Source organism: Eucyclogobius newberryi, unplaced genomic scaffold, assembly GCF_026437365.1.
Source record: "Eucyclogobius newberryi isolate DKJ021-1_F unplaced genomic scaffold, fEucNew1.0.hap1 SCAF_13, whole genome shotgun sequence".
NCBI classification, from domain to species: Eukaryota; Metazoa; Chordata; class Actinopteri; order Gobiiformes; family Gobiidae; genus Eucyclogobius; species Eucyclogobius newberryi.
In genome coordinates, this window is record NW_027315757.1 from 36,639,862 (window position 1) to 36,654,076 (window position 14,215).

Below are 14,215 nucleotides of genomic sequence, written 5' to 3' on the forward strand. Positions count from 1 at the left end.
AGGGGGCGTTTGACTTTGTTTAAACTGTCCGCCTTAGAGCGCCCCCTGCAGCGCCCTCGTGAAAATACACACTCAGAGAACACGCTGCACAGGAAGTACAAGTACACGCTGCACAGGAAGTACACGCTGCACAGGAAGTACAAGTACACGCTGTACAGGAAGTACACGCTGCACAGGAAGTACAAGTACACGCTGTACAGGAAGTACACGCTGCACAGGAAGTACAAGTACACGCTGCACAGGAAGTACACGCTGCACAGGAAGTACAAGTACACGCTGCACAGGAAGTACACGCTGCACAGGAAGTACACGCTGCACAGGAAGTACAAGTACACGCTGCACAGGAAGTACACACTGCACAGGGAGTACACACTGCACAGGAAGTACACACTGCACAGGGAGTACACACTGCACAGGAAGTACACACTGCACAGGGAGTACACACTGCACAGGAAGTACACACTGCACAGGGAGTACACACTGCACAGGAAGTACACACTGCACAACAAACAGAGTGAAAGGAGAGAAACAGTAACTGAAGCTCTCACTGCGATTCTGGGATTTCACTCTCATTTAAACGTGACACAAGAGCTCTAACTCAAACCTGCCCAATCTCACACAAAAGCTCATGATTTGTCCCGTGTCCTTCAGCAAAAGCTCTTGATTTGTCCCGTGTCCTTCAGCAAAAGATCATGATTTGTCCCGTGTCCTTCTGCCGTTATTTCGTCTGGAGCTGACATTTTGGGACGCGACTCGATTGGACGAACGCCGAGCAGAACGGGCGTCGTACTGAGCGGCATTTGTTGCTTTAACCTTTGCACGTGAAAAATGTCACCGGGAAACATTTGGAAATCCCACTGTGACGGAAAAGGGACGTGTTGGAGGGCGCGGCGGCAGAGTGGTTAGCACATCCGACACACAACACAAAGGTCATACCATGAGTTGTACTATTGGAACATTTGTGTTTTTCCCTCTGGGCGTGTTAAGGATCATATCAGCTACTCTGAGTCTGTTCATTGCTGGTCACATGTCAAACTTAGACTCCTCCCCATCATGTCCCTGAGACCAAAAGAAGTGAAGGAGCGACTGGACTGTGCCTCATAGAGACTATTTCTATTCTGAATGTGACGTTTATTCACCTCAATTATGTCCAAAAGAACGGAACAAATCCTCCTAAACCAATCCACAAAGACATAAGACGACATAAGACCATCTTTACACACAATGAGACACACACAAGAGGACATAAGACCATCTTTACACACAATGAGACACACACAAGACGACATAAGACCTTCTTTACACACAATGAGACACACACAAGAGGACATAAGACCATCTTTACACACAATGAGACACACACAAGACGACATAAGACCTTCTTTACACACAATGAGACACACACAAGAGGACATAAGACCATCTTTACACACAATGAGACACACACAAGACGACATAAGACCATCTTTACACACAATGAGACACACACAAGAGGACATAAGACCATCTTTACACACAATGAGACACACACAAGACGACATAAGACCATCTTTACACACAATGAGACACACACAAGAGGACATAAGACCATCTTTACACACAATGAGACACACACAAGACGACATAAGACCTTCTTTACACACAATGAGACACACACAAGAGGACATAAGACCATCTTTACACACAATGAGACAAATACAAACACAACTAAACAAAGATGGAAGAATAATAATGTGTGTCTGACCTGAGAAGCCGGTCAGGTCCATGGCTTTGAGGTTCGTGGCCTTGATGATGGTGACGGTCAGTCGTCCGGCCGTGGGCAGATAACACAGGGAGAAGTTCAACTCCCCAAGGTCAGGCTTCTCCTGTCCAGGGGGCAGGGGAGGGGCGAGAGGGCAGAGGGTGGAGGGCGGAGGGGCGGGGAAGGGGAGTAATCAATCATTATCTGACTCCAAAAGAGCTTTTATGACCAAAACATTAGTAAATCAAATTGTCAATATAATCTCATATAACGTCACTGACAAATAATAGGAATAATAAATATAGCCGCAAGCGGCAATGATCGGCCATCGCCACGCCACCGCCGCAAGAGGAGGGGGCGTTACCTTTTATTACACCTACTGCTGATTCTGACGCTGTCGCGTCTTCTCCCCTTTGCTTTACATATGAAGGGAAAAGTTTGCAGCTCCTTCGCACAAAGTCCATGGCTCTTAGAATGACAATTTTGATAACTTTGTTGGTCCTGAAGTTGAGTCTCACAAAGTTTTAGGTTAATTGGGCAAACGCCCAAGGAGGAGTTTGTGAAAGTAAAAAGTGTAAACATGTTCACATTTCAGAGATCTGGCAATTTTCCCATTGGAATTACATGGGAGGTTTCTGTATCTTTCTCTATTTCTAACAAATATGACATGGGTCTCATTGACATTTTTGATCGGGATGACAAAATTGAATTTTGTGCCAAATTTTGTAAAATTTAATTTCGTAAAAGATTTTACCCTCCATATAAAAAAATATTTCACTCTGTAGGGGGCGCTATCGCACCAAATTAATTTATTTCACTTCAAGTAGGTTTAGGGCAAAGAGTTTAAAAACTGATTCTAATTTGACGCAATTCGGACTTTATCTGTGCAAACGGCAGCAAATTTAACATTTGGGAAATTTCTGAAATTCTAGCTACAGTTTGTGACAGGGTCAAAGTCATTTGAATAACTTTTGATGTCCCACTCCTCAGCACCATTTTCACCAAATTTCAGATTTTTAGGGCCAACGCCCTGAGAGGAGTTTGTAAAAGTACGACGTTTGGAAAAACTCCCGAGTCATGCTTAGCCATATTTGAACCAATATGGCCGACATTTGGTTGGGCGGACGGCGTTGCCGTAATAATGTTTTTTACTTCTCTTGTCACCATCTACCTCTGCGCCAGAATATAGAGAGGCACGATTTTTAGAAGTGTGCACATTTGTGTGACTTTTTGTCAATGTTCACTGTGTGAATAACAATGTTTCCCATTTTTCAAATATCTTAAACTAAACATTTACATTACACATACATTAACTTAAGTTAATTTTGAGGGGGCTCCGCCCACTTTGTGTTTTTGGCCCTCTATACAGTAATAATGTTACATTTTGCATCACACGTTTATATGAACGGAACATGCAAGAGATGGAACGTGTTTGTGAGATACTTAGTACAAACATGTGTTTTACATGGGCCTGTAATGTTAAGTGCCCATAAAGCATGCGCACTTTTACAACAATAATGTTCAATTTTTCTACTAATCAAATCAAATCAATTTATTTTTGTAAGGCCCAAAATCACAACAACAGTCGCCTCTGAGGGCCACAGGGAGAAATGAATCAACAATTTCTGTAAACTGTCCTACTAATGAGTATGTACGGGGCGTGCCTGAGGGCGGGGCGTGCCTGAGGGCGGGGCGTGCCTGAGGGCGGGGCGTGCCTGAGGGTGGGGCGCGTTAGTGTTTGGAAGTGGAATTTTGTGCGCACTTTCGCAGCCGTTTGCACGACCTTATGGGACTAATGGGCCTCTTGAACGCTTGGGCCTAATAATAACAAGTAGTAATAGTAAAATACAACTTTTTTAGTACAATTTTTGCACCAATCTTGATCTCTCTTTGATTAAAAACTGATTGATTTCACAGCCCTGCTACAGTAACCATGGACACATTCTTTAAATACAGAGCGATACCACCAAAAGGAACAGGATCTCTCAAGGTGACGAAGGTCAAACTCAGGTCACTCTCTCAACATGAATACTCCCCCCTCCCCCTCCCCTCCCCAGATCTGGACACCTGTAAGTGCTCTGACAGTCGCAGCTCTGGACGCCTGTAAGCGCTCTGACAGTCAGAGATCTGGACGCCTGTAAGCGCTCTGACAGTCACGGGTAACAACACAACAGGTGTGTTCAAAGCTCCAGTGTGGAACTTTTCTAGTGGACGATCAGAAGAAAAACACAAAAAGCCCCAATTCAAACATGTTTCAGATTATTTGTGTTTGTAGTAAGGCCAAAGCTGCATCGGGGAAAACTACAGGTGTGTGGCAACAGAAGACTGTGTCAGTGACAGACTGTGTCAGTGACAGACTGTGTCAGTGACAGACTGTGTCAGTGACAGACTGTGTGTCAGTGACAGACTGTGTCAGTGACAGACTGTGTGTCAGTGACAGACTGTGTGTCAGTGACAGACTGTGTCAGTGACAGACTGTGTGTCAGTGACAGACTGTGTCAGTGACAGACTGTGTGTCAGTGACAGACTGTGTCAGTGACAGACTGTGTGTCAGTGACAGACTGTGTGTCAGTGACAGACTGTGTCAGTGACAGACTGTGTGTCAGTGACAGACTGTGTCAGTGACAGACTGTGTCAGTGACAGACTGTGTGTCAGTGACAGACTGTGTGTCAGTGACAGACTGTGTGTCAGTGACAGACTGTGTCAGTGTGATAAAATGTGAATATATGATTATATTTCTGTGATGTATTTTATCTGCATCATTAGTCTCAGAGAAGAACGGGTGTGTGACAGCATTTGTTTGTGAAGGGGTCGTAAAGATGGGCCAAAGACTGTTGCCCCAGGAGGGGGTGTGACAGCCCAGGGGAGTTTGGGTAATGTTTACCCAAGGCTTGATCTCTAGGAAAAATACCAGCTGTAAAACAAGTGCCTTGATGTGAAGCTGACCAATGAGAAATGTGACCCACCTATTCCAGAATATCTAATAAAACCAACCAGCATGAGAAAAAACGGGGTGAGATGCAGGAGGATCACGCAGGCTGCGTACAACAGTCTGCGTGATCAGTCCCGGTTCGAGCTCAGAAGAGACGAGAAATGATGCGATCGAGCTAATAAACACGATTAGCAGCAGAGCTGTTACGTGAGTGCGGTGAGTGTGGTGAGTGTGAGTGTGGTGAGTGTGAGTGTGGTGAGTGTGGTGAGTGTGGTGAGTGTGAGTGTGGTGAGTGTGAGTGTGGTGAGTGTGAGTGTGGTGAGTGTGGTGAGTGTGAGTGTGGTGAGTGTGAGTGTGGTGAGTGTGAGTGTGGTGAGTGTGGTGAGTGTGAGTGTGGTGAGTGTGAGTGTGGTGAGTGTGAGTGTGGTGAGTGTGGTGAGTGTGGTGAGTTTGCACTTGCGCACTTTTGAAAAAGGGACTAATAGTCGCTTGAGTTCTCAAATCGGCAAAAAATCCTCTATTATTCCTTTAAAATGTGCGTTTTTATCTTCACCTTCGGCGACTCGCTCAGCTGCGTCTGCCTCAGTGAGGGTTCTTCTTCTTCTTCTTCTTCTTCTTCTTCTTCTTCTTCTTCTTCTTCTTCTTCTTCTTCTTCTTCTTCTCCTCCTATTCCTTCTTCTTCTTCTTCTTCTTCTTCTTCTTCTTCTTCTTCTTCTTCTTCTTCTTCTTCTTCTTCTATGTTTTATGGCAGTTACATCACCCCCAGACTTAACTGTTCAGACTTTATGACCCCCACTCATCCCCCTCAGTGAGGGTTTTATTAGACTAAAAACTGCCTCCTGCTGGTGCGGCCAGCACTAGATCATACACTCTTAACTCACGGAAGTGATGAATTCGGTCCCGGAAGTGACGAATTTGGAAGTTACAGAAGGGTGGTTAAGGTTAGGGTTAAGGGGTTAAGGGGTTAAGGGGTTAAGGGGTTTAAGGGGGTTAGGGTTAAGGGTTAACAGTTTTTTTGTTTATTTATTGTGGTTTTGTGAAAAACAAAAAGCGCTCAACATTCAAAAGGAACAGACTTTAATGCAATGTCACATCCGTGAGTTATGAGTGTATGATCTAGTGCTGACCCTGGTGCCTGGTGGCCCTCGATGATGTTAAATAAAGGTGTGTCTTACGCGTGGCCCTCGATGATGCTAAATAAAGGCGTGTCTTACGCGTGGCCCTCGATGATGCTAAATAAAGGCGTGTCTTACGCGTGGCCCTCGATGATGTTAAATAAAGGCGTGTCTTACGCGTGGCCCTCGATGATGTTAAATAAAGGCGTGTCTTACGGCGTGGCCCTCGATGATGCTAAATAAAGGCGTGTCTTACGCGTGGCCCTCGATGATGTTAAATAAAGGTGTGTCTTACGCGTGGCCCTCGATGATGCTAAATAAAGGCGTGTCTTACGCGTGGCCCTTGATGATGCTAAATAAAGGCGTGTCTTACGGCGTGGCCCTCGATGATACTAAATAAAGGCGTGTCTTACGCGTGGCCCTCGATGATGCTAAATAAAGGCGTGTCTTACGCGTGGCCCTCGATGATGCTAAATAAAGGCGTGTCTTACGCGTGGCCCTCGATGATGTTAAATAAAGGCGTGTCTTACGCGTGGCCCTCGATGATGTTAAATAAAGGCGTGTCTTACGCGTGGCCCTCGATGATGTTAAATAAAGGCGTGTCTTACGCGTGGCCCTCGATGATGCTAAATAAAGGCGTGTCTTACGCGTGGCCCTCGATGATGCTAAATAAAGGCGTGTCTTACGCGTGGCCCTCGATGATGCTAAATAAAGGCGTGTCTTACGCGTGGCCCTCGATGATGTTAAATAAAGGCGTGTCTTACGCGTGGCCCTCGATGATGCTAAATAAAGGCGTGTCTTACGCGTGGCCCTCGATGATGCTAAATAAAGGCGTGTCTTACGCGTGGCCCTCGATGATGCTAAATAAAGGCGTGTCTTACGCGTGGCCCTCGATGATGTTAAATAAAGGCGTGTCTTACGCGTGGCCCTCGATGATGTTAAATAAAGGCGTGTCTTACGCGTGGCCCTCGATGATGTTAAATAAAGGCGTGTCTTACGCGTGGCCCTCGATGATGCTAAATAAAGGCGTGTCTTACGCGTGGCCCTCGATGATGCTAAATAAAGGCGTGTCTTACGCGTGGCCCTCGATGATGCTAAATAAAGGCGTGTCTTACGCGTGGCCCTCGATGATGTTAAATAAAGGTGTGTCTTACGCGTGGCCCTCGATGATGCTAAATAAAGGCGTGTCTTACGCGTGGCCCTCGATGATGCTAAATAAAGGCGTGTCTTACGCGTGGCCCTTGATGATGCTAAATAAAGGCGTGTCTTACGGCGTGGCCCTCGATGATACTAAATAAAGGCGTGTCTTACGCGTGGCCCTCGATGATGCTAAATAAAGGCGTGTCTTACGCGTGGCCCTCGATGATGTTAAATAAAGGCGTGTCTTACGCGTGGCCCTCGATGATGTTAAATAAAGGCGTGTCTTACGCGTGGCCCTCGATGATGTTAAATAAAGGCGTGTCTTACGCGTGGCCCTCGATGATGCTAAATAAAGGCGTGTCTTACGCGTGGCCCTCGATGATGCTAAATAAAGGCGTGTCTTACGCGTGGCCCTCGATGATGCTAAATAAAGGCGTGTCTTACGCGTGGCCCTCGATGATGCTAAATAAAGGCGTGTCTTACGCGTGGCCCTCGATGATGTTAAATAAAGGCGTGTCTTACGCGTGGCCCTCGATGATGCTAAATAAAGGCGTGTCTTACGCGTGGCCCTCGATGATGCTAAATAAAGGCGTGTCTTACGCGTGGCCCTAGATGATGCTAAATAAAGGCGTGTCTTACGGCGTGGCCCTCGATGATACTAAATAAAGGCGTGTCTTACGCGTGGCCCTCGATGATGCTAAATAAAGGCGTGTCTTACGCGTGGCCCTCGATGATGCTAAATAAAGGCGTGTCTTACGCGTGGCCCTCGATGATGTTAAATAAAGGCGTGTCTTACGCGTGGCCCTCGATGATGCTAAATAAAGGCGTGTCTTACGCGTGGCCCTCGATGATGCTAAATAAAGGCGTGTCTTACGGCGTGGCCCTCGATGATGCTAAATAAAGGCGTGTCTTACGCGTGGCCCTCGATGATGCTAAATAAAGGCGTGTCTTACGCGTGGCCCTCGATGATGTTAAATAAAGGCGTGTCTTACGCGTGGCCCTCGATGATGTTAAATAAAGGCGTGTCTTACGCGTGGCCCTCGATGATGCTAAATAAAGGCGTGTCTTACGCGTGGCCCTCGATGATGCTAAATAAAGGCGTGTCTTACGCGTGGCCCTCGATGATGCTAAATAAAGGCGTGTCTTACGCGTGGCCCTTGATGATGCTAAATAAAGGCGTGTCTTACGCGTGGCCCTCGATGATGCTAAATAAAGGCGTGTCTTACGCGTGGCCCTCGATGATGTTAAATAAAGGCGTGTCTTACGCGTGGCCCTCGATGATGCTAAATAAAGGCGTGTCTTACGCGTGGCCCTCGATGATGCTAAATAAAGGCGTGTCTTACGCGTGGCCCTCGATGATGTTAAATAAAGGCGTGTCTTACGCGTGGCCCTTGATGATGCTAAATAAAGGCGTGTCTTACGGCGTGGCCCTCGATGATACTAAATAAAGGCGTGTCTTACGCGTGGCCCTCGATGATGCTAAATAAAGGCGTGTCTTACGCGTGGCCCTCGATGATGTTAAATAAAGGCGTGTCTTACGCGTGGCCCTCGATGATGCTAAATAAAGGCGTGTCTTACGCGTGGCCCTCGATGATGCTAAATAAAGGCGTGTCTTACGCGTGGCCCTCGATGATGTTAAATAAAGGCGTGTCTTACGCGTGGCCCTCGATGATGTTAAATAAAGGCGTGTCTTACGCGTGGCCCTCGATGATGTTAAATAAAGGCGTGTCTTACGCGTGGCCCTCGATGATGCTAAATAAAGGCGTGTCTTACGCGTGGCCCTCGATGATGCTAAATAAAGGCGTGTCTTACGCGTGGCCCTCGATGATGCTAAATAAAGGCGTGTCTTACGGCGTGGCCCTCGATGATGCTAAATAAAGGCGTGTCTTACGCGTGGCCCTCGATGATGCTAAATAAAGGCGTGTCTTACGCGTGGCCCTCGATGATGTTAAATAAAGGCGTGTCTTACGCGTGGCCCTCGATGATGTTAAATAAAGGCGTGTCTTACGCGTGGCCCTCGATGATGTTAAATAAAGGCGTGTCTTACGCGTGGCCCTCGATGATGCTAAATAAAGGCGTGTCTTACGCGTGGCCCTCGATGATGCTAAATAAAGGCGTGTCTTACGCGTGGCCCTCGATGATGTTAAATAAAGGCGTGTCTTACGCGTGGCCCTCGATGATGCTAAATAAAGGCGTGTCTTACGCGTGGCCCTCGATGATGCTAAATAAAGGCGTGTCTTACGCGTGGCCCTCGATGATGCTAAATAAAGGCGTGTCTTACGGCGTGGCCCTCGATGATACTAAATAAAGGCGTGTCTTACGCGTGGCCCTCGATGATGCTAAATAAAGGCGTGTCTTACGCGTGGCCCTCGATGATGCTAAATAAAGGCGTGTCTTACGCGTGGCCCTCGATGATACTAAATAAAGGCGTGTCTTACGCGTGGCCCTCGATGATGCTAAATAAAGGCGTGTCTTACGCGTGGCCCTCGATGATGCTAAATAAAGGCGTGTCTTACGCGTGGCCCTCGATGATGTTAAATAAAGGCGTGTCTTACGCGTGGCCCTCGATGATGTTAAATAAAGGCGTGTCTTACGGCGTGGCCCTTGATGATGCTAAATAAAGGCGTGTCTTACGCGTGGCCCTCGATGATGTTAAATAAAGGCGTGTCTTACGCGTGGCCCTCGATGATGCTAAATAAAGGCGTGTCTTACGCGTGGCCCTCGATGATGCTAAATAAAGGCGTGTCTTACGCGTGGCCCTCGATGATGCTAAATAAAGGCGTGTCTTACGCGTGGCCCTCGATGATGCTAAATAAAGGCGTGTCTTACGCGTGGCCCTCGATGATGCTAAATAAAGGCGTGTCTTACGGCGTGGCCCTCGATGATGCTAAATAAAGGCGTGTCTTACGCGTGGCCCTCGATGATGTTAAATAAAGGCGTGTCTTACGCGTGGCCCTCGATGATGTTAAATAAAGGCGTGTCTTACGCGTGGCCCTCGATGATGTTAAATAAAGGCGTGTCTTACGGCGTGGCCCTCGATGATGTCCCTCCAGATGGGCTTCTCGCCGCTGCCCTCGCTGAAGTCCAGCAGGTTGTCGACCACCACTTGCCCGATCAGGTCGTGTCGGGAGAAGCGGTCGAAGTCGTAGACGGAGAAGTGAAGCTTTCGAGAGTGGAGCTCGTCCAGAGGAACGCCGAACTGAAACGTCTCGTTGAACACCGGGTTCAGGGTCTTTCTGTGAACCTGAGCAGAGACAGACGACAAAGGTCATTTACATTTTGTTCATTTGAAACTGAAACAACAGAAAGAGACGGACTTCCTGTTCAGAAAGAGACGGACTTCCTGTTCAGAGCGGCAGAAATGGGCGGAGATGGGGGCAGGTGAAAGAGAAATCCAGGATTATTCACACTTGACTTAAGGTCCTGAGGGGCGCTTGACCTCTGTATTTGACCCCAAAAGTCCTCCATGATCATAATCCTGTTTAAAGTGAGGTCACACCCAGTTACTCTTAAAACTACTCGTATGAGAAAATACTTTGTACTTTTACTTTAAGTATAAAGTATAGTGCAGTATAAAGTATGTTTTATAGATCAATCCTGGATTGAGACGAATGAGGCGCTGCAGACTCGATGTACCTGAAAATATATATCATGTATTATGTGACATATGTAATATGTATAATATACATAATAGAAAACAGAAAAAATTACCGGACTAAAGAAAAACCTTGTTACTGTGGCTCGCCTCTTCGCAGATCCGACCTTTAAGATCAGAGAAAGTATTTATAATCTTCTAATCTATTTCTAAAGCGAATATAAGCGAATATAAGCTATTTTAACACTTTTATTACATGATTTTGGACCGAGAAAAAAAAGAAGAAAAGTTACACAGAGTACTTTTAAATAAGTGAGTTAAACAAACACATATACACACTGATGTACACCGTAAAGTACACACTAAAGTACACACTGATGTACACACTAAAGTACACACTGATGTACACCCTAAAATACACACTAAAGTACACACTGATGTACACACTAAAGTACACACTGATGTACACACTGATGTACACCGTAAAGTACACAATAAAGTACACACTGATGTACACCCTAAAGTACACACTAAAGTACACACTAAAGCACACACTGATGTACTCACTAAAGTACACACTGATGTACACCCTAAAGTACACACTAAAGTACACACTAAAGTACACACTGATGTACACCCTTAAGTACACACTAAAGTACACACTGATGTACACACTGATGTACACCCTAAAGTACACACTAAAGTACACACTGATGTACCCACTAAAGTACACACTGATGTACACCCTAAAGTACACACTGATGTACAACCTAAAGTACACACTAAAGTACACACTAAAGTACACACTGATGTACACCCTAAAGTACACACTAAAGTACACACTGAAGTACACACTGATGTACACCCTAAAGTACACACTAAAGTACACACTGATGTACCCACTAAAGTACACACTGAGGTACACCCTAAAGTACACACTAAAGTACACACTGATGTACACCCTAAAGTACACACTAAAGTAAACACTAAAGTACACACTGATGTACACACTGATGTACACCCTAAAGTACACACTAATGTACACACTGATGTACACACTAAAGTACACACTGATGTACACACTGATGTACACACTAAAGTGCAAACTGACGTACACACTAAAGTACACACTGATTTACACCCTGATGTACACCCTAAAGTACACACTAAAGTACACACTGATGTACCCACTAAAGTACACACTGATGTACACCCTAAAGTACACACTAAAGTACACACTGATGTACACCCTAAAGTACACACTAAAGTACACACTAAAGTACACAGTGATGTACACACTAAAGTACACACTGATGTACACCCTAAAGTACACAATAAAGTACACTCTAAAGTACACACTGATGTACACCCTAAAGTACACACTGATGTACACACTAAAGTACACACTGATGTACACACTGATGTACACACTGATGTACACACTGATGTACACCCCAAAGTACACACTAAAGTACACACTGATGTACACACTAAAGTACACACTGATGTACACCCTAAAGTACACAATAAAGTGCATTCTAAAGTACACACTGATGTACACCCTAAAGTACACACTGATGTACACACTAATGTAAACACTGATGTACACACTGATGTACACCCTAAAGTACACACTGATGTACACACTGATGTACACACTAAAGTACACACTGATGTACACACTGATGTACACACTAAAGTACACACTGATGTACACACTAAAGTACACACTGATGTACACACTAAAGTACACACTGATGTACACACTGATGTACACACTAAAGTACACACTGATGTACACACTAAAGTACACACTAAAGTACACACTGATGCACACACTGATGTACACACTAAAGTACACACTGATGTACACACTGATGTACACACTGATGTACACACTAAAGTACACACTAAAGTACACATTAAAGTACACACTGATGTACACACTAAAGTACACACTGATGTACACACTGAAGTACACACTGATGTATACACTGATGTACACACTAAAGTACACACTAAAGTACACACTGATGTACACACTGATGTACACCCTAAAGTACACACTGATGTACACACTAAAGTACACACTGAAGTACACACTGATGTACACACTGATGTATACCCTAAAGTACACACTCATGTACCCACTAAAGTACACACTGATGTAGACCCTAAAGTACACACTAAAGTAAACACTAAAGTACACACTGATGTACACCCTAAAGTACACACTAAAGTACACACTAAAGTACACACTGATGTACACACTGATGTACACACTAAAGTACACACTAAAGTACACACTGATGTACACATTGATGTACACACTAAAGTACACACTGATTTACACACTGATGTACACCCTAAAGTACACACTGATGTACACATTGATGTACACACTAAAGTACACACTGATGTACACATTGATGTACACACTAAAGTACACACTGATGTACACATTGATGTACACACTAAAGTACAAACTGATGTACACCCTAAAGTACACAATAAAGTACACACTAAAGTACACACTGATGTACACATTAAAGTGCACACTAAAGTACACATTAAAGTACACACTGATGTACACACTAAAGTACACACTAAAGTACACACTGATGTACACACTAAAGTACACACTGATGTACACACTGATGTACACACTAAAGTACACACTGATGTACACACTGATGTACACCCTAAAGTACACCCTAAAGTACACACTGATGTACACACTAAAGTACACACTGATGTACACACTAATGTACACACTGATGTACACACTAAAGTACACACTGATGTACACACTGATGTACACCCTAAAGTACACCCTAAAGTACACACTGATGTACACACTAAAGTACACACTGATGTACACACAGATGTACACACTGATGTACACACTGATGTACACACTGATGTACACCCCAAAGTACACACTAAAGTACACACTGATGTACACACTAAAGTACACACTGATGTACACCCTAAAGTACACAATAAAGTGCATTCTAAAGTACACACTGATGTACACCCTAAAGTACACACTGATGTACACACTAATGTAAACACTGATGTACACACTGATGTACACCCTAAAGTACACACTGATGTACACACTGATGTACACACTAAAGTACACACTGATGTACACACTGATGTACACACTAAAGTACACACTGATGTACACACTAAAGTACACACTGATGTACACACTAAAGTACACACTGATGTACACACTGATGTACACACTAAAGTACACACTGATGTACACACTAAAGTACACACTAAAGTACACACTGATGCACACACTGATGTACACACTAAAGTACACACTGATGTACACACTGATGTACACACTGATGTACACACTAAAGTACACACTAAAGTACACATTAAAGTACACACTGATGTACACACTAAAGTACACACTGATGTACACACTGAAGTACACACTGATGTATACACTGATGTACACACTAAAGTACACACTAAAGTACACACTGATGTACACACTGATGTACACCCTAAAGTACACACTGATGTACACACTAAAGTACACACTGAAGTACACACTGACGTACACACTGATGTATACCCTAAAGTACACACTCATGTACCCACTAAAGTACACACTGATGTAGACCCTAAAGTACACACTAAAGTAAACACTAAAGTACACACTGAT

The 14,215-nt window shown here is 44.7% G+C and overlaps 1 protein-coding gene across 1 annotated transcript in view; it reads right to left on the minus strand.

The window, feature by feature from the left end:
- syt3 (synaptotagmin III) overlaps nucleotides 1-14,215 on the minus strand; it is a 202,155-nt gene that overhangs the window by 12,981 nt on the left and 174,959 nt on the right. Inside the window, exons 7-8 of the mRNA XM_072443799.1 lie at nucleotides 9,955-10,173; nucleotides 1,745-1,865 (exon numbers count right to left, since the gene is read on the minus strand). Of these exons, the coding sequence (XP_072299900.1) occupies nucleotides 1,745-1,865; nucleotides 9,955-10,173 (340 nt within the window). The remainder of the gene's footprint in view (nucleotides 1-1,744; nucleotides 1,866-9,954; nucleotides 10,174-14,215) is intronic.